Genomic DNA, 21,441 nt, shown 5'->3' with positions numbered 1-21,441 from the left:
TCTTCTGTCGGCAGGGGATCACATGGCCACCCTGGACCTTCAGAATGCATACTTCCACGTTCCCATTTTACCCAGTCACAGGAAGTTCCTGCGTTTCAGAGTGGCTGGCAGGGATTTTCTGTTCAAAGTCCTTTCCTTTGGGCTGCGATCGGCACCCAGAGTGTACACGAAGGTTCTAGCTCCAGTAGCAGCGCACCTCTGGCTGGAGGGGATTCAAATATTTCCGTACCTGGACGATTGCCTTATCAAGGCGAATTCTTTCTCAGACACAAACATCCTTGTCCAACGATGTCTGTCTCTCTTCCAATCGCTGGGTCTTTCTATCAATCTCAGCAAGACTCACCTTGTTCCTTCCCAAAGGCAAACGTACCTAGCAGCAACCTTGGACACACAACTGGTTCAAGCTTTCATACCGGACGAAAGGCAGGAGAGGATCCAAAACATGGCTCAGATGTTACTATCAAGAAAATCAGTTTCAGTCCGACAGTTCAACTCCTTTCTGGGAATGGTTTCTTCTTGCATCCAGTTGATACCAAATTGCCGCCTCAGAATGAGGCCCCTTCAGGAGGAACTCAGCATGCAATGGTTGCAAGTCTCCGGTTCATTCGAAGATCTCATTCAAATCACTCCTCGGATGCAAGAGGCCTTTCTCTGGTGGGTCCAAGAAAGAAATTTGAAGGGTGTGCGTTTCTTCAAGAGGCGCCAAATTACACAATCACCACAGACTCATCCCTTGAGGGTTGGGGAGCACATCTTCAGGGGCTGAAGATCAGCGGAAAATGGAGCCTTCAACAAAGGACATGGCACATCAATCTTCTAGACCTAAGAGCCATCTTCCTAGCCCTCAAGTCCTTTCGTACAATCATTCAAGGGGCCACAGTATTGGTCCGCACGGACAATACTACAAATATGCATTACTTAAACAGAGAGGAACAATGTTGGTTCTTCTGTCTCAGGAAGCCCAAGAGATCTGGGCTTGGGCAATATATCCGGACCCGGTGAGATGGGTAGGCATTACTGGCCCTGACACAAGCAGTAGAAACCTCAACCCTTATGGCTTCTCCCTTGATGTCAGACCCACCGGGTACTGTTGACACCCCATAACTCTAACCTTTAGGCAAGAGCAGGGTCAAACAGGTAGTACAACTTATGTGCTGTATTTAACACTGATACTAATCATTAGGTCATGTTTTGTAGATTGTAGTTTTTTACTAGGTCCTGAAGAATCGCAGTCAATGTACTAGAAGCGAGAAACATGTTGACCACACCACTTGCACTATAGCCCCGGTCCAATCTGGGAAACCAAAGTTCCCATGAACGCCGGCTGCCCTTGATTTTAATTGTGGTAGAGGACCACCAGAATAAAATTGTTTTCCGGTACCTTGTACCACATTTTATCCTCACCAGCACTATCTACTCTGTCCTGGCCCCTCACCCCCACTTCACCCAAAGGCAGTTGGATAAAAGATCTCCGATAAAGAGCCCCTCTTTGAGGTGAGCCCGTTGGGCATTGCGCCGCCTGCCCGACGAGGAGCATTGCCTATGATGAAGCATGACACTCGCAAGGGTGTGTGAGGCCATTATATCCAACAAATTGGATACCCAGGGGGAGGTCCTCCATTGAGCACTAGCCCTTATACCTTAGTGACCTTCTCCTTCTTTCTTTCTCCCCCTAGGAACAGCCCAGTCATCTCTCTTGTTGTCTTGGGCGATATGACACAGGATCAATCTCTTGGCTGTTCACGGGCCGGGAGTTTCAAATGTTCTTGCGGACACACTCAGCAGGTCACCGGTGTCCACCCACGAATGGGAACTGCATCAGCCAACGATGGATCAAATCTTCCAGCAGTGGGGTCATCTCGATCTGGACCTCTTTCCGACCAAGAAGAACAGCAAATGCCTATTCTATGCAAGCTGGCTTCCCCACAGGGACTCTCAGGGGAATGCGTTTTCGATCAACTGGTCTCAAATATATGCTTACGCCTTTCCTCCGATACCGTTGAATGAATGAATGAATGAAATTATTTGTAGAGCGCACAATGGCCAAACGGCTTCCTGGCGCTGAGAGGTCTGGGGGGCAGAACAAACGAGGCCAGGGAGAATTAACAGGGGTAGGCCAAGGCGAACAAGAATGTTTTGAGCGCTTTACGGAAGTGTGAAAAGATAGGAATAGAACGCATAGAGAGAGGGAGGGAATTCCAAAACCGGGGTGCAAGAACAGAAAATCTAGACCCACCAGTGCGAGTTTTGCGGAAGCGGGGGACCGTGAGAAGGGCAGAAGAAGATGAGCGGAGAGTGCGGACAGGGGTGTGGGAGGAGATAAGAGAGTTGATGAACGCCGGTGCAGAGCGATCAAGGGCCCGGTAAACAAGGCAACCAAGTTTGAACAAGGATCTCTGCAGAAGGGGTAACCAGTGAAGGGATTTGAGGACAGGAGTGATATGATGAGTTTTGGGCAAGTGGAAGATGAGACGGGCCGCCTGATTTTGGATTGCTTGGAGGCGGCGGGTTTCGTAGGCAGGAATGCCCACGAACAAGCTGTTTCCATAATCAAGGCGGGAAGTGATGAGGGCAGAAATGATAATTTTAAGAGATTCAAGGGAAAAGAAACGAGAAATTTTTCGGATCAACCGAAGGGAAAGAAAACAGGAAGATACTACAGCACTGACCTGGCCATGCATGGACAGGTCCTGGCTGACCTTGATGCCCAATGTTTTAACGGAGGCAACCGGGGTGGGAGGGGGACCAAGGGAGGGGGGCCAGAAAGGTTCCCAGAGTTCTCCGGAAGATGAAGAAAGAAACGTGTCGCCTAATTCTCATCGCCCCCAGGTGGCCTCTCCAATACTGGTTCACCGAACTTCTTCTCCTATCAGAGTGCGATCCAATACAGTTTCAACCAATACCGAATCTCCTCTCCATTCAGAATGGTCAAATTTTCCATCCGGATCCGGCTTCTCTAAAATTAGCAGCTTGGCGCCTGAGCACCTTAAATTTGCTCATCTAAATATCTCTGCGGATTGTAAGGAGGTACTGGCTAACGCGCGAGCACCTGCTACAATAAAGACATACAGACTTAAATGGAAAACATTCAGCATGTGGTGTCAATCTGCTAGGGTTCACCCGTTTCACGCAACGCCGGAACAGTTATTACCTTTTTTCTTGCATTTAGCGAGATCAGGCTTATCTCAGCAACGTTAAAGGTCTTTTTGGCAGCCATTTCAAGGTCCCGTCAGGATGGATCCACCTCTCTTTACTCTTCAAGAATAATACAACAGTTTTTTAAGGGTCTATTCAGAATGTTTCCTCCTGTACGTCGTCTGCCTCCATCATGGCATCTTAATGTAGTATTAGCACAGCTCATGCGCCACGCATTTGAGCCAATTCACAAGGTGGATTTTAAATTTCTAACCTGGAAGGTTTCTCTTTTGCTAGCATTGTCTTCATCTAAAAGAGTCTGTGATGTTCAAGCTTTCCCCATCAATTCACCTTTCTTACAATTCACGTCCATTTCTGTGGTGCTACGTACAAACCCAACATTTATGCCTGTAGTGCCTTCGGATTTTAACTTGAACGAACCAATCATCTTAAAGATGTTTGTTCCTAATCCGCAATCCCCTGCGGAGAGGGCATTGTATACCCTTGACATAAGAAGATTCTATTTACAAAGGACCTCTGCCATTCGCAAATCCGATCAACTATTTGTTGCCTATGGGAAGATACGGCAAGGGCAAGCAGTGTCTAAACAAACCATAGCTAGATGGATTTCTGCCGCTATTGACGTTTGCCATCTGCAAGCTGGAAGATCTTTGCAGACTACTCCAAGAGCACACTCTACGAGGGCGGTATCCTCATTGACTGCTCTTTTAGCTGGTGTCCTTCTTCAGCAGATCTGTAGAGCAGCAACTTGGTCCAGCAGACACACTTTCACCAAGCATTACTGTTTGGAAGCTGCCAGCGATGCTGATTCTTCAGTGGGGCAAGCGGTTCTTCACAATCTTTTCAGATAAGGTGAGCCTCTGTTTTCCCTCCTCCTCTTTACTGCTTTTCAGACGTTTGTTATTTTGCCTATGTGCAGTGCATGTTCATATGATTGCGATTTTTATATGTATGTGTATGCATATATCATTTCTATTATGTGAATGCAGATGCTGGCTATAAGCAGATACTATTGCAAATAGCATCTTCCAAGCATTATTGGGGTACTGCTATCTACTGTGATTCATGCATGTGAATCTATGAAAGACACCCCAATACTTGAGAAGAACAAAAGTTACTTACCTGTAATCTGTGGTTCTCCGGTATTGGTGTCTTTCATAGATACATATGCAACCCGCCCTCCTCCCCTCAGAGGCTACTTTATGCTCTTATCTCCTTATTACACTTCTGTTTGAGAAAATCTGAGAGCCTGAGCCTCTGGGGAGAACTTTCTGGTGGGTGCTGTCGCCTGATTGGCTGCAGTTTGGGCTATGTATAATGACTATGATAGTCATGCATGTAGAACTTTTTCCTTGGTAGCTTGGGCTACTTTACTTTCTGGTTTCTTGTTACCAAGGTTTTTTGGTTGTTATGGCATATTTATTGCTTTTTTATGTACCGTGGGACTCCCACTCCGACAACGGGGAATGATTCAGGCATGTGAATCTATGAAAGAAACCAATACTGAGAACCACAGATTACAGGTAAATTACTTTTGTTCTTATGTTGGGGGCGGGAAGGTCCTTGCAATTGAGATGGAGCTTTCTGCTTTGAGAGGGAAGAAGATATATACCAACTAGAAATTCAGGGAACCTGGTTGGTTTTCTTCCAGGGGATCCTCATCAATAGACATAAGCACTAGAATATTCCCGCACCATGCGCGGGACCCCGAAAACACAATCATATATGTGCTCCACATATATGTATCTCTATATATATATATATATATATATATATATATATATATATATATATATATATATATATATATATATATATATATACACATATTTATAATAGGCAAACGCAGCCTTATACAGACTAGAGCTGAATAATGCTGTAAGGACTCCCCATTATATCATTAAAGAATACATTAGAAACAGGGAAAAACAACAGCAAAGCATGTTTTAGAACTGTTTTAATGCTTAGCAGTCATCACAAACTCTCACATAGTACTGAAAGCATATACAGATCCCAGGCTGCATTGCAGAAACATAGCCTAAAAAGGCTGAAAAGCTAACTCATAGCAACATAGAGATAAACTGGCACTGTGTCTTTAAAGCAGTCATGACCCCCAGCTTCCCATCATGCCTCAGGGGTGACAGTTAGGTCAGTTGTTCTTTCTGGCTCCTTCATGAAGAATCCTGGTTACACAGCTCCACTTCTTTCTGATTTTAGTCCGAAATCTTCACTTTCTTTTTGAAATTCTTGACTTACTTCGACGTCTTTCATCTCTTGAAGTAAGGTTCTGTCTTTTTTGACAGGTTTGGGCATTATTTTCCTCTCAAAATGCCATCTCTTTTTGACACCTGCCCTCCTTGTGGAAAAAAAGAAGGCCATGTGAGACTCTCATGAGGTCTGTATTCTTTGTTTGCCTAAGGACCATGACCCTAAGGCTTGTCCTCATTGCCAGACCCCGTCCAAAAGGACTTTAAAGGAAAGGATCCGTCTTTATGGGCTGGCAGAAAAGTCTTCCAGAGGCAGGTCACCGGTGAAGAAGGGCGCCAAGAATGCGAGATCTCCATCCAGAAGCAAGGTCCCTCGCCCTTCTACTTCAGCGTCGGGCTCGGCGCTGAATAATTACTACCGGTGAGTCATTTATCCAAGAAAAGACCATCGACGGCGGGCTCGCCGTCGAAAAGACATCGTCATTCAACGTTGTCGACGTCGAAGAATCGTAATCCTCCGCCGTCGTCAATCCGGTGACGATCGCTTCGAGGAGCATCAGCCCTCCGCCGTTGTCAACCCGGCGAAGATCAGTCGGGGAGTAGAGGTCCCCCGCCGTTATCAGCTCGACGTTCGGTGTCGAGGGCAGGTACCCCTCCGTCGACGTCAGTCCATCGACGATCGACGTCGAGGGGCAGGAGTCCTCCGCAGTCGTCCCGGCGATGATCGGTGTCGAGGATTGGAACACCTACGCCGTCGCCTCGACGAAGATCGGTGTCGAGGATTAGCAGCCTTCCGCTGTCGTCTCGGCGACGATCGGCGTCGAGGAAGAAGAGCCCTCCGCCGTCGTCAACACGGCGATGTTCGGCGTCGAGGAGCAGAGGCCCTCCATCTTCATCTGCTTGACGATGTTCGGCGTCGAGGAGCAGAACCTCTCCGCCGTCGTCGGCTCATCAACGTTCGACGTCGAGACGAAGAGATGTTCGGGCATTGTCTGCAAGGGACTCAACGTTGAGGAACAGAGAAGCGTTGTTGAGACCGGGTACAACAACAGGCCGGAGATCGACGTCGAGAAGGAGGTCTGTGTCGGCGTTGAGAGGCGCACGCCCGACGTCAAGACCCACTTCAGTGAGGTCTGGAGAAGGATCGGTGGTTCTAGTAACAGAATCAGCGTCACACCATTCTTCCTCTCATTCTTCAAGACACATTCTACGAGGCATTCACCATCTGCCTCTCCAGAAAGGTGTCCAAGCAGACCAAGTCATAGGTCTCTTTCACAGCACAGGAAGGCTTCCCCTGCTGTGCACTTGTCTCCAAGATGGCTCCTTCCCCTGCATCACTGGAGTAAGGAAACGGGAGCAGCTCAGCGGATGCAAGAATACGCCAGTCCTCCTTATAGGTCACCTCTACAGAGATTGGTGCAGGAAGTGGACAGATCACAATCGCCCAGACGTGAGAAGCGGACCGGCAGATCACAGGCGCATAGACATAGTTCCCATCGCAAAAGAAGGTCACCTAGGTGGTCTTCTTCTTCCACTCGATCATGGAAGAGGGACTATTCTCACACCCTATCAGACAGCCCTTTGTCGAGAGTGTCTCCGATAGATGACATCAACACCTACCATGATGTGCTTCAGAGAGGGGCCAGAAGCTGAACATTGAGATGTCTACCCCTCAGGTGGCAACAACAGTTATATTTGAGACTCTGCATCAGAGAGCAGCCTCTCGTCCATTACTTCCCCTGGTTCCTGGTCTTCTGGAACCCGTGATGGACATTTTTCTGACGCCAGCTGCGATTAAGGCAGCACCGGCTAGGAGTCAAAGTTGCCAAAAGAGGATCAAAAGGACTTTTAGCATTCATACAGATGAGGAGATGGGTAGAATGAAGGCAGAACTCTATACCCTCAAAGCCTTTGGATTGGAGAAGAAGGAGTTTAAGCATCTGTACAGACCCAACCAACGCAAGGGCTACCAACAGAGGGTTCAAACCCCTCAATGGTCCCGGAGTAAAGGCCAAGGCAAGTTGCAGTATCAAGGGCGTAAATCCAACAGAGGTAGAGGAGGTCACCAGCAGCAGTCCTCTAACACGGCCAGGTCGGCAGGGAAGGAGTGAGCTGGAGCTTCCTCTAGCGCTGTTGCCCACTTCAGTGGGAGGAAGTGCTTCACATCATCTGGAAGAGTGGTGCAGCATAACAATTGATCGTTGGGTGCTAAGTATACTGCGCAATGGATACACACTACGTTTTCGTGTGCTTCCAAAGGACATTCCTCCGAAAAGATCTCTTCCTCACCAGTTAAAGTTGCTTCAGCAGGAAGTGATAACCCTTCTGCGAAAAAAGGCCATAGAAGAGGTTCCTTCCTCGCAGAGAGTCTACTTCAGGTACTTTTTTGTGCCCAAAAAAGATCAGGAGCACAAGTTCAGACCTATACTGGACCTTTGCTTGCTGAACAAAGTCATTGTGAAGGAGAGGTTTTGCATGTTGGCCCTTCATCAAATATGTCCACATCTACAAGCAGGAGATTGGATGTGTTCGGTGGACCTCCAAGATGCGTACTTCCATATACCTATCATTCCACGTCATCGCAGATACCTTCGATTTGTGGTCGGTCACAAGCACTATCAGTACACGGTCTTGCCCTTCGGACTGAAATCTGCCCCACAAGTCTTTACCAAGTGCATGACAGTGGTGGAGGCGGCCGCCCTACACAGAAAAGGTCTGTTCGTCTACCCTTACTTAGACGATTGGCTCCTCAAAGGGCCATCGTCTCAAAAAGTAAGGAAAGATTTCCAAGTCTCTCTGAATCTGCTCCACAGACTGGGTCTTCATGTGAACATGGAGAAGTCAGTCCAACAGCCTACCCGGACAACCCATTATTTGGGATCAACTCTGGACACAAACAAAGGAAGAGCGTTTCCTTCAGAGGAGCGACTTTCCTCAATGCAGCAGAAATGCAAAAGAAATGCAAAGCTCTGCTTCAGACGGATTGCCCAGCAGTCCGACAGGTGGCATCTCTGCTGGGTTCAAAAAATGCCACGCCTTCACATCCAGATTCCAGCGTCCAGGGACAAGGGGGAATGCGCTTTTGATGGATTGGTCAGAGACAATTGCATACGCCTTTCCTCCTCTGCCTCTGATCCCTAAGGTGGTGTCCAAGCTCATTAGATACAACATGAAGATGATTCTGATAGCTCCAGACTGGCCACGTCAGTGGTGGTACCCGGACCTTCTGCAGTTGTCGGTACTCCCCTACAGGAGACTACCTTACAGAGCGGACCTGCTGACCAAGATGGGCGGGAAGATTCTCCATCCCAGCCTTCCTTCTCTGAACTTGGCAGCATGGCTCCTGAGGTCCTGTAATACAGACACTTGAATCTGCCGCAGGACTGCATGCACATTCTAAAAGAAGCTAAGAGGCCTTCCAGAAGAGCGTTGTACGCTTTTAAGTGGAAGAGATTCTACTTATGGTGTGTTGCAAATCATTTTGACCCTACAAAGGGGCAGGAGGAAGTGATTCTACCTTACTTCCTTTATTTAGCTAGAGCGAGTCTGAAATATGCCTCAATCGGGGTTCATTTGTCAGCCATTACGGCATACAGAAAATCACCCAACCAACCTTCTTTTTTCCAGTTACAGGTGGTTAAGGATTTCCTACAGGGGTTTAAGAAAGTGTTCCCCCGGTTCGAACTCCTTCACCCCCTTGGGAATTGAATCTGGTGCTGTCTAGATTGATGGGTTCTCCTTTTGAGCCCATTCATAAAGCCACATTGCAGCACCTGACGTGGAAAACCGCTTTTCTGGTAGTGATAACATAGCGATAAGATCAGCGCGTAGAGTAAGTGAAATCCAAGCGCTGTGTGCAAAAGAACCATATACTGTGTTTCACCACAACAGGGTAGTGTTAAGGGCTCACCCTGCTTTTTCGCCTAAGTTATATCTGATTTCCACATTAATCAGTCAATCTCCCGACCGTCCTTTTTGCCCAATCCTGCAACTCCTGCGGAGAGGTCGCTACAATCCTTGGACCTTAAAAGAGTGTTTAAATTCTGTTTGGAAGGTACACAGGGCATAAGTAAATCAGATCAATTGTATTTGAATTATGGTGCCATGAGAACAGGTTTCCCAGCCTCCAAAAGATCCATTTTAAGATGGATAGTATAAAATTGGTCTACCAGTTGGCGCATAAAACCCTTTTGTTTTCTCCTAAAGCACATTCCACTAGGGGAAAAGCAGCGACAGTAGCTTTCTTGCATGATGTTCCAATGTCAGAAATTTGCAAGGCAGCAACATGGAGATCGGTTCACACTTTCACATTATTGTCTAGAATCCGATTCCTGAGCTGATACTCAAGTGGGCCAGGCCTCCTTGAGGAATCTTTTCAGATAGTAATGTATCTATCCAGGCTTCGTTTTTTCTGAGCTGGTTGGTTAAGTTACCGTTCTGTTTCCTTTGCCCGCAGGGGGATGAGGTGAGGCTCGCTATTCTATTCTAGTGCTTATGACTATTGATAAGGATCCCCTGGAAGAGAAGGATTAGTTACTTACCTGTAATCCTAGTTCTCTTCCAGGGGTATCCTCATCAAAGTCATGAGCAACCCTCCCCTGGCAAAGGAGCACTGTATTTTTAAGAAAAAGGTAATGTCAACTCTTTGTGTTATGGCTTTTGAGTCACCGCAAAGAATAACTGACCTAACTGTCACCCCTGAGGCATGAGGCATAATGGGAAGCTGGGGGTCGACTGCCTTAAAGGCACGGTGCCAGTTTATCTCTATGTTGCAATGAGTTCGCTTTTCAGCCTTTTTAGGCTATGTTTCTACAATGCAGCCTGGGATCTGTATGTGCCTTCAGTGCTATGTGAGAGTTTGTGATGACTGCTAAGCATTAAAGCAGTGCTAAAACATGCTCTGTTGTTGTTTTCCCTGTTTCTAATGTATTCTTTTATGATATAATGGGGAGTCCTTATAGCATTATTCAGCTCTAGTGTGTGTATATATATATATATATATATATATATATAGAGAGAGAGAGAGAGAGAGAGAGAGAGAGAGAGAGAGAGAGAGAGAGAGAGATATGCATATATGTGGGGCACATATATGATTGTGTGTTCGGGGTCCCGCGCATGGGCGGGAATATTGTAGTGCTTATGACTTTGATAAGGATACCCCTGGAAGAGAACTAGGATTACAGGTAAGTAACTAATCCTTTCTGTCTACCCAGGAATATAGACGGAACATGTGCAGAATCACAGTCCAGCTTTTACACCATCGCCTTCCTTTCAAGTGTCAAGACCTTTGATTAGAAAATTAATTTATTTTTAGGAAATTTAAATGTATTGTTCTCAAACGTTGAGTATCTTGCACCAAGCTGAGTAAGTTGAAGATTTAAGGACAAGAGCTCAAATTTATTGTCCGGTAAATATGCAGAAATATAAAGGTGTGCATTATACCGACAAAATTAGATTGTGGCAATATTTTAGAACACTGGCAAGGAGGTGGAATGGTCTACTTATTTCCTGAGCACCTTTTAGAAAAGAATGTTGGTCCTATCAGGAGGGTGCCATCTCAAGATGCTCTCGTAGACTGGACCCCTCCTGGTGTAGGAGTAGAATATTGTACAGGTTGAGTGTAAGCCGGACTCCCCTGGTTCGCAATAACTCCACTACCGGTTTCAGCATCTTGGTGAAGCCCCAAGGAGCGGAGAAGAGCATTGAACTCCTACACCTGGCCCTCACATCGGAACTGTAGGAATGTTCAGTGAGATGGAAAAAATTGTATTGTGAGATAAGCTTCCTTCCGGTTGAACCAGGCCATCCAGTCGCCCAGAAGAAGGATATCTCGAAGCGAGTGAAGGCCCTTCATCTTGAAGTGCAGAAAGACACCCACCTGTTGAATTCTCTTAGGTTTATTACTGGCCAAAAACCTTTGTCCTTATTTTCCACAAACAAATTGCTTAGGAATCTGGGAGGGTGGAGTTGTGCCTGGGCGATAGCTTCTGAAGCAAGAGGGTGTCTACCTTTAGAGGGATCAAGAGGTTCTCCACCCCATAGAAGACGAGCTATGTTGGCTGTTTCTCTTGCCCCCAACTTTGGATGGGAAGAAGGGTAGGCGTTACTTGAGCTACCTCTGGAGGTGTTGGCTGCACCGTGGAACAATCCTCTGCCTCCGCATCCTCAACTTGCGGTTGTAAAGAAACCTCTGAAACATTTCTGGTCTTGGTACTGATACTGCCTGTTTCCCGGGTGTGAAGAAATGGGGTGTATTATATGGTGTGGTTGCGCAACCTCACTATGTAATACACTTAACATCCCATTTAGGTCCAGTAGGTTTTGTCTGTACAACCCTCAGCTCAACTCTGGGTAGCTGTGGCATTGGACAGCAAGGCCTACACAGAGAAATAAGTGTTTAGCATTTAAACAGCACCAAACAATAGAAGAAGAAACCCACACAACACTCAAGAAGTCTGACAGCAATTTATAAAAATTAAACCTTTGATAAGAATTTAGGCACTAGAACGAAAAAGATCAACCAGAGGGTTACGGAGATTTAAATATTACACACAATGATAAGTCAGTGCAATTTGACTCTGTCGTAAACAAAGCTTGGCAAACTCAGTGAGCTGGGCATTGGGAAACCTTTTCAAAGGAAACTTTGGTAAATGTTAAAGCAGTCAATTAGAATTACTTGGGGCGACGAACTCTGGCAGGAAGCTAGTAGTGTGGAGCCGACCCGATGGTATGGAGCGCTGCTACAGTGGGTACATCAGTGATCGATATAATATTGCTGGTTGTAGCATAATTACCACCCGTAACTCCGCCGACCGAAGAATGGCGACGGCCCAAAATGGGAGCAACATTAACAACCTCAATACCGAAGGAACAGTAATTGCCTGATTACACTCCCGTGCACCCATTTCACAAAGATCTGAACAGCCTCATTTTTCGATAAGGTAATTTTTAACCTGCGATAATCTAGGTCTAAAGCGGCCTAACCCTAAGATGGTGGCTATATGAGGAATACGGGGATCGCTTTACATTCTCCTGTGGAACTGTTTGTTGAAATCTAAGACAATTTGGGCAATCATTGTTAATTCAGTGTTTGCTGTTTTTAAAGAGCGCTTCATTGCAAAGCCGGCCTCATCACCATGGCGATCTTCATGCAAGCAGAGCTTGACCCTAAGATGGCGCCCAAGACTCCGATTTCGGCTAATCCTTTCAGTGATAACGCCGTCGGACACTGCAACAAGGTAGAGTTCGGTTCAAACCCTGTTCTGTTACACCATGCTGGGGGGGCTTTTCACCAACATTACCAGTTTCTTATCAGATGATCCCGCAAAGTGCCGTGACCCTCTACAACCTTCATGGAGCTCAGCCCTTTAATGTGTCTTTTTCCTTCTGCCAAAGCATCAAGCTAACCTTTCGAACAGACACCAAAACATTTGTGGGACCTCATTGTTTTAACACTGGGATAAACAACATTGTCCGTAGAGACCTACCTTTTTGGCTGATGCCCAATGGAGCTTCTTGATAGCTATAGAGGAGATGGGCGGTGGACTACCCCTTCGGCTGTCACCTACCCAGCCGAACATTGGGCAGACTTCACTTCATCTCTCCGTTGTACTCTCCCTCCTACCCCTTTACTCCACCCAATTTCCCCTTTTACGCTCCATTTATCCCTTCTCTTTGCTTTCTTATTGTTTTTCTCATTGAGACCTAGCCGCTTGACTGATGCACGGTGGAGCTACCTGATAGCTATAGAGGAGATGGGCTGTGAACTTCCCCATCGGCCGTCACCTACCCAGACGGACTTTGGGTAGACTCTCATTCATCTCTTCATCCATCCTTTCTCCATCCTTTCTCCCTCCTACACCTTTACCCCACCCCTTACCCTTCTAAGCTTCATTTATTCCGTCTTACGATCCTCTTGAAATGTTTTCTCGTAACTGATGTAACTTGTAACTGATGTAATTTTGTAACTTTTGGATCCTTATGTAAAGTGCTCTGATACCTCCGGGTCTAGCCAGCGCTATATAATACTCAAATACTTTATCAGTGTCGCAGTGGATTCCTACGGAATGGTCCTGATGTAAGGGATGTAAGGGATGAAAGATGATGAAGATGCTCTAAGAAAGCAGTAGTTGTGACACGGTCAACGGATGTCTTTCTGCAGAGATTCCTTAGTCCAGGGAGATGAGGGGTTTCTGGTTGCAGGGTCGACGTCCCACAAAGTCCTCTCTAGTTTGGCTGAAGCCCAGTCGCCACTGGACTACCAGTTGCCAGTTGTTGTGGTTACAGGCCAATCATTCATGAGTCTATAACTCACCTTCTGAGGGTCCCAGCAAGTCTCCACTAGCACTCCTGGGCTCAGCGAACTCCGCTGCAACTCTGTGCGTTGGGTCTTGGTCCTCTGTGCTACACAGCGGTGCTGGTAGCAGCTTGAAGACTTTGGTCTTCCAACTTGCTCCAGCAGGCTTATCCAGCTGTCGTTTCCCTGTGCTGTGAACAGGAGGCTGGCCCTTGGAGTTCCCTTGGCTTGACTGGGTTTACGAGAGAGACACTGCAGGCACAGTCCATCTCTTCACTAGCCACCAGGTGCAAGAGGTGCACTCTTCGTCAGTGCAGCCTCTTTTTACTTCTAAATGTGTGTAGTCAATTCGACATACACTTTAGGGTCAGAGCACTGAGGTCTGGTTAGCAGGTGAATCCTGCTAACCAAATATTGTGCCACTTTGGACGCCGAAGCCCAGTCTGCTGATCTAGGATAATGTATATTCTCCAGGTCAAGCATACCTTCTCGTTCTACCATTCCATATCTCTCATGGTGGGGGAAGAATTTAGCCTGGGGTATTTGAGGACGGTCTCTGGTCTCTATGGACTATTGGGCCCCTGCACCTCGGTTTCTATGATCAGGGTCCCAAGATCTTCCCCATCAACCATATCATCTGAGTTGCGAGTCTCTCCATCTTCGATTGGAGTCAGCCTAGGCATAGTAGGGTTTGTTGCATGTGCTGTACTATGTTTCAAGAGCACTTGCTGCAGTTATTCAAAGGTTCTGAGGGAGGGAATGATGCTCTCTTGGTCTTATCCCTAGGAGGCTGTTCAGTGATCTCTAGAGGTTCTTGGTCAATAAAGCATACGATGGTGCACCAGGTAAACAAGTCCACTCAAGCGTATTGTATCAAAACCTTTATTTTCTCTTTTTTCATCCTTTTTTCTTTATTTACATACACTGTGCAGCCAATGCATTTCATTCCATAAACAGTAGGAACTTCATCAGGGCTTTATCTTCTATGGCTGTATATGGTGTTCCAAACAATGTTCAATATCCTTGTTCCAGCTAGGTAGCTGGCAACTTAGGGATTTCCCCGGGGCATCACCATGCTCCCTGTTTAATACCCTGCTAAGAATCTGTATCCTCGAATCACTGAAGTCCTATAGCAGAGGTTCTAGTTGCCGCCAAAGGCTCAGCTCCATCCCCCCCTACCCACGAGAGGATGCAGCTTCGTTGTGCAACCACCAACAGAATTTGCCTGCTCAGAGGTTCTGCTGCTGTGAACGTGGCCCTTTACAAGGATGCAGCAAGAAATTCCTTGTTTAGGGAACATAGCTTGCTTCCTTGCGTCAGTGTTAACACTCTCCCTACTGCCACCTGCAATTATGTGTTCAGGAGTAATATATTTCTATATTAGCAACTGGGGTCAAAAAGGTACACTTGACAAGTATCTGCTGTCAGTAAATCTGAAATTAATTGTGACAATTACTAGGTACCAGTACTTATACAGTGCTGAAGCACCCTCACAATACACAGGGTAGTAATGTGTACACCAGGCTTTGTCCCGAGACCCTTCGAGGAGGCAGGTGGTACAAAAGTAGGAGGCCCTGGGCCCTAGCAGGTAACCTTTAGATGTGGGGATTCATTTTTTCTGAGTGCTCATCGCTAACTTTGCGCCTAAAACTCTGCAAGAGTACTGAGACCATTGGAGAATGCTCGGCACCCATTCGCAATCTCTCCCTTTGTCCGAGCATGGAGGAGTAGAGGTGAGCGCAGTGTGCCCCCAGCCCCTTGAGTGTCTCCCAGTTGCAGCGTCCCTAGCGGCGCCGTTGTGAGGCGGGACTTCAGCGAGGAAACTATAACTGTTTGTCCTCCACACTGGGCCGTCAGTGCCAGAAAGACTGGTCTCTGCCAAGCGGGTGTACGTCGAGCGATGGAAAGGAATACCCCCCAGTGTCAGTGGCGGCTGGTGACATTTGAACGTGGTAAGGCGGAAAATGATTTCTGCACTGTAGCTCACAAGCGCAGCGCGCATGCCCGAACACCATTGAGAAAAAATGTGAAAATCGAGTGGTTCATCACAGTACCCTCTGGTTCACCACTGCCACCCTCTGGTTCATCACAGCACCTCTGGTTCATCACTGCCACCCCCTGGTTCATCACTGTTGCCCTCTGGTTCATCACTGCCACCCTCTGGTTCATCACTGCCACCCTCTGGTTCATCACTGCCACCCTCTGGTTCATCACTGCCACCCTCTGGTTCATCACTGCCACCCTCTGGTTCATCACTGCCACCCTCTGGTTCATCACTGCCACCCTCTGGTTCATCACAGCACCCTCTGGTTCACCACTGCTTCACCATTGCCACCCTCTGGTTCATCACTGTCACCCTCTGGTTCACCATTGCCACCCTCTGGTTCTTTACTGCCACTCTCTGGTTCATCACAGCACCCTCTGGTTCATCACTGCCACTCTCTGGTTCATCACAGCACCCTCTGGTTCACCACTGCTTCACCATTGCCACCCTCTGGTTCATCACTGTCACCCTCTGGTTCACCATTGCCACCCTCTGGTTCTTTACTGCCACTCTCTGGTTCATCACAGCACCCTCTGGTTCATCACTGCCACTCTCTGGTTCATCACTGCCACACTCTGGTTCATTACTGCCACCCTCTGGTTCATTACTGCCACCCTCTGGTTCACCACTGCCACCCTCTGGTTCACCACTGCCACCCTCTGGTTCACCACTGCCACCCTCTGGTTCACCACTGCCACCCTCTGGTTCATCACTGTCACCCTCTGGTTCACCACTGCCACCCTCTGGTTCATCACAGCACCTCTGGTTCATCACAGCACCCTCTGATTCACCACTGCCACCCTCTGGTTCACCACTGCCACCCTCTGGTTCACCACTGCCACCCCCTGGTTCATCACTGCCACCCCCTGGTTCCTCACAGCACCTCTGGTTCATCACAGCCACCCTCTGGTTCACCACTGCCACCCTCTGGTTCACCACTGCCACCCCCTGGTTCACCACTGTCACCCTCTGGTTCATCACTGCCACTCTCTGGTTCATCACTGCCACCCCCTCTAGTTCATTACTGCCACCCTCTGTTTCATCACTGTCACCATCTAGTTCATCACTGCTACCCTCTAGTTCATCACTGCTACCCTCTGGTTCATGTCCCAAGGGGTTCAACTCTGGCACAATTATGTCCACTGATGACATACTGGCACAGTAATGGTCAATCTTGGCATATATAGGGCATCCTTGGGTAATTCATAGCATAAGGGTCGCACGGCTATCCTCATCAGAGCATGAGCACGCGGGGCTAATTGTGGCCTTTATGTCACATAACAGTGGCTGTCATTAGAATATTAACGTCCGTGACTGACACTGTGTGGTGTTTATGCACGAGGGTAGGCAGCCGCTGCACACTTGTGGCGCTGGTACAATGTTGACATCCTTGGCACGTCCTGGTAACACCTGTTCTGACGGCGCAGAATCAGACAATGTGATGCAATTGTCTATGGAAATTGAAAGCTGACATTTGGGGGAAAATAGATGAAATCGGATTTTTGAAACAAAAATGTACTTTTCTTTAGAAAAAGGAAAGATTTTTTTTTGTGCGTTCACCAAAAATGGAAAGTGCATAGTGGATAGAGCACGTGTATTTTGAGAATCTGTCATGCTGGTGTTTGAAAACAGAATGATAAATGAGCAATCCCCATTTCCAGCTGCTCTTTGAAGGGTAGTTGGGGGGGATTTACAGCTGCTCGTGTTTCCTCTGTGCCAGGGGGCACTTGCTGCTGTCGTTGTTATTGCCTTGGTCGTGTGGGCGCATCCTATCCCCGCCCCATTAGGAGACTGGGGGCTGCGGCATGAGGCAACCCCCGGTCTCCCAAAGGGGAGGCTAGTGCGCATGTCAGCGCCGGGCAGGAAAATTACCTGTCCGAAAGAGGACACGGCACTAGCGTGTCTGCACAGCCCCGCCTCCCCTTTTTCCTGATGGTTTCTGGTCCGGCACAGTAACCGGCCGGCCAGAAACTCGTTCCTGAATGTGTGATTTAGGCACACATTGGCAGTCCGGATGGCGGCGGTGTGCATTGGGAGGGCAACGCCCCAACGCCCCAATGGACGCACCGCCGCTGCCCAGTGTAAGCCCGAACTCTAGTCAGCGTAACGCAGTGCTTTATGGCGAGCATGGACCTCAAAAACGCATTTGCAAATGAACAAGAACCACAAGAGATTCCTTTGAACCTGGTACACCATTAATTCATAATATTTCTTTTTGGTATAAAATGTTCACCCAGAGTGTGTACACAATTTCTGACAGCGGTAGCAGCACACCTAAGAAGACACGCAACACAAGTATACCCCTACCTAGATAACTGGCTAGTAAACACAATCTAGCTTACACAATGGGCGAGGAGTAAAAAAAAACGTCATGCATGCGCTGCACAAACTGGGTTTTTCAATAAACATGGCAAAAACCTCCCCGCTGTTGGAGAAGGAAAAGATTTTTCTAGGATCAAGACTTAGTTCCAGGGATGCAAATTTATTCAACACAACTGACTCACTTTTACCAGAATGGACAATCTCTGACAGTGAGGACGGTTGGGAAACTAATGGGCATGATGGCTTAATTCATCCTATTTATTCCACATGCCAGACTTCATATGAAACCAGTTCAAGAATGGATACAAAATCAGTGTTCACAAACAACGGTGAGTTGGGAGGATATAGTGGCAGTTACTCAAGGTACAGAAGGAAATGGTATGGTGGACTTTATGCAATGTAGCATTAGGCGCAGGCCTTACTTGCAACCAGTTCCCTAAGGGATCATCATTACAGATGATTCCCACACGGAATGGGGAGCACACATGGGAAATCTGAGCCTCAGATATCTGTGGTAAACAAAGGCAGCAGTAAAACACATGAATGTGATGGAACTGAAGACAGTTATCCTGGCACTGAGGGCCTGTCAGGCACAAGTATCATGGAAGACGGTACCAATCCAAATGGACAACACAATGTTTTACCTCAACAAGCAAGGGACTACTAGGTCATTTGGGCCATCAGTAGCCCAAAACGTTTGAAAAAGGCCTCCCAAAGACCTATAACCTTGATGACAATGCACCTACCAGGTATATAAAATTTAGAGGCAGACAGAATAAACAGACAAGCAAAAGTTGCACATGAATGGGAAATAAAGAAGTATTGGAAAAGGTTTTTCATCAATGGGACACACCAGGAAATGCAAAACCTTTGGGTCAAAGCACATGGACAACCTGTCCCAGGGGAATGGCCTGTTGCTAGATCGGTCAGAGAAATTTGCATTCACTTCCCCCCCCCCCCCCAATACCACTGACGCCACTGGTGATAATTAAGTGCAATTAGTCTCCCATGACTTAATCTTGATAGGATCAACATGGATAAGACAAATATGGTCCGACGAGATGAAGATGTCCTAGGGAAAAGTAATAAAGCTACCAGTGTCGCAGGATGTCCTGTCAGTGCAAAGAGGACAGTTCACGCGGAACCAAACGAGCCTCAGTCTAGCAACCTGGCTCCTGAAGACTTGGGGCCTGAATTAGATCTTGGCGGTACTACGTCCCAAGTACTCCGACAGCATGTCTGTGTGCCGTGTTTAGATATTTACAGCAATAGACAAGAGACTGCTGTGGCAGCGCACTTCTCTGCTGGCTAACAGTACTCTGTTGCCTTAATGCCTGCGGGATTGTGCTGTGCTGCTTTCGATGTTTGGGTTGCGCTGTGACAGAGTCCTGTTGGAGTGAGGCCATGGTGTTGTGGAGATAGGCGAGTACTACTACTAATTTTCATCTCAATACAAAGATATGTTGTGAATCTGTCAAAATGTACATGTAGGTAATGTGTACTGCCCACTTTGGTAACATATAGCATTGCACAACAATAACATACAAACACTATTGAATGTATACCTGCACCCAACACAAAAGCTTACCTTAGATTCCGGCGACAATGGGGTGGCTGACCATCGTTTCAAGTACCAGTAGCACAGAAAGGGCCTGGACATTGGCTTTCAAGACAACAAAAAAAGATGAGTTTTCACCTCTTTTTCATCGATCCCGCCAACTCGTGCTTGGAGGTTTCCCTGCTACAGTTTCCTCAATGGAAGGGCACATTGAAATCTGGATGACGGGAATCTTGGCGAGAATCCCTCCAGCGACAGCCTCTGCCTCTGCTGCTGTCGAAGCGGGAGAAAGATTCTGGCGGAGGTACAGAACTGTGGCGGTCTACCCTCCAGTGACCTGCCAACATTTAAATCGAGCGGGCGGATAGCCAAGGCGGTTGGTGGGAAGACCATAGAAAAAGCCCTTAGGGTTCAGACATCTAGGGGTTCCAGATAGAACCATGGACATCCTGAGGGAACCCAGAAGGCCAAGCACAAGGAAACGAATTGGTGCAAAGCAGAAGAGCTGTATCCACTGGTGCAATATCAAGGGACTTATGGCCAATAGAGCACAGGACACCACGGACCTTAGATCCCAAACATCCAAGCGATGTTGTGATTTCAAGAATGTTACTTTGCCTAATCATTTTGGTAGGGAGAATCTCCAAGTTTTGCTTAGATTTCGACTGTCTCTGCAAGAACCAAGCATTTATTTACCATGTGTATGAATGAAGTGGCACTTCCGGTGCAGAATTCTTTGTAGTGTCGCAATATGTGATGGTAATCCGTGTTTTTTTGTAAGTTGAGTAGGAGACTGGACGATGCCTCAGTTTATGGTTTAAATGTTTGAAATGTACATTTTTTTCACCAGGAGGCATTATAATGCTGTGAACAATGAAGAAATATTGGGATCCTTTCCACAATTAATGACGGGTTGTTTCTCTAGTACATTGTTTCCACATTATTTGAAAGGTTGTCTTCAAGGTAAATGTTTTTGCCACTGAATACCTGAAGCGAAGTGGGTGAAGATCCCTGTATCACTGACATATCGGAGAATAATACTGTTTGAGAAAACATGCAGCATATTTTAAACTTCTGTCCTTTCCTTGAACATGTCCTAATGAAGCCTTCTTTTTTCTTCACTCTCCAGCAGAAAATAATTTGATCATTGTTGACAGACACCAAGTCTCAGGTAAGTTGTTTTCAGTTTGGGCAACCATTTATCATGAGCCTTTTCACACCACACTAAAATGTAGGTAGACTGTTAACATTAAAACATTTGTCTCCATTATGTGTGAATAGTTTAACTCTTCATGAAACCGATATTGGTTTTAGCATTATGGGTATTTTAGCCTTGTGATATCTTTAAAATGTGTTAACCATCTGGTAAAAGTTTCCTGTAAGGCTTAGAGGGTAGCAACCTCCTCCCACTAGGTCCAGTTTTACTATGCTCTTAAACTGAGCTCCCTTATTTCTCCTGTTACTCAAGGTATCTTCTCTTTTCTCTTGTACCAATAGTATGGAAAACGAGGAGAAACTGTGCTTCTCTGAAGGACGTGTGTTAATCTCCACAGAGTATGACCTTTGTCATCCGTGGTAATGCTTGGAAATCTCTGCCACTTTAGTTAGGCGTAGCAATTAATCCAAAAGACGTTATTTGGTACAGTCAAATTGCTTCTCTTCCAGTTCAGCTTTTCTTAAACCCATGTGAATGATATTTTTTCAAGGCAGCCTTGTACAGCAGATGCGGATTTTAGATAATTTTCTTTCTTTTTCATCCCTCTCCATCATAACTGTATTGCCTTCCTCTTTGAGGATTTGCTTTGTTAATCTTCTTCATCCTGTTTTATGTGTGTTGTTTTTATGTAGCTCCTTGCAT

At 46.8% G+C, this 21,441-nt stretch overlaps 1 protein-coding gene across 10 annotated transcripts in view; it reads left to right on the top strand.

Annotated features, from left to right (window-relative positions):
• The window catches only part of LOC144754418 (zinc finger protein 618-like), a 1,175,017-nt gene that overhangs the window by 271,057 nt on the left and 882,519 nt on the right, over positions 1–21,441 (top strand). For 9 of the 10 annotated variants that reach the window (XM_078642172.1, XM_078642166.1, XM_078642168.1 and 6 more), the window contains one exon: positions 20,713–20,754. In XM_078642172.1, the coding sequence (XP_078498298.1) occupies positions 20,713–20,754 (42 nt within the window). The remainder of the gene's footprint in view (positions 1–20,712; positions 20,755–21,441) is intronic. The other variant, XM_078642165.1, reaches the window with a different exon arrangement.

The sequence above is a fragment of the Lissotriton helveticus genome, chromosome 5_1, assembly GCF_964261635.1.
Source record: "Lissotriton helveticus chromosome 5_1, aLisHel1.1, whole genome shotgun sequence".
Taxonomy (NCBI): domain Eukaryota; kingdom Metazoa; phylum Chordata; class Amphibia; order Caudata; family Salamandridae; genus Lissotriton; species Lissotriton helveticus.
Note: the sequence above shows the minus strand (reverse complement) of the source record. Positions and strands in the feature narration are given on the sequence as shown.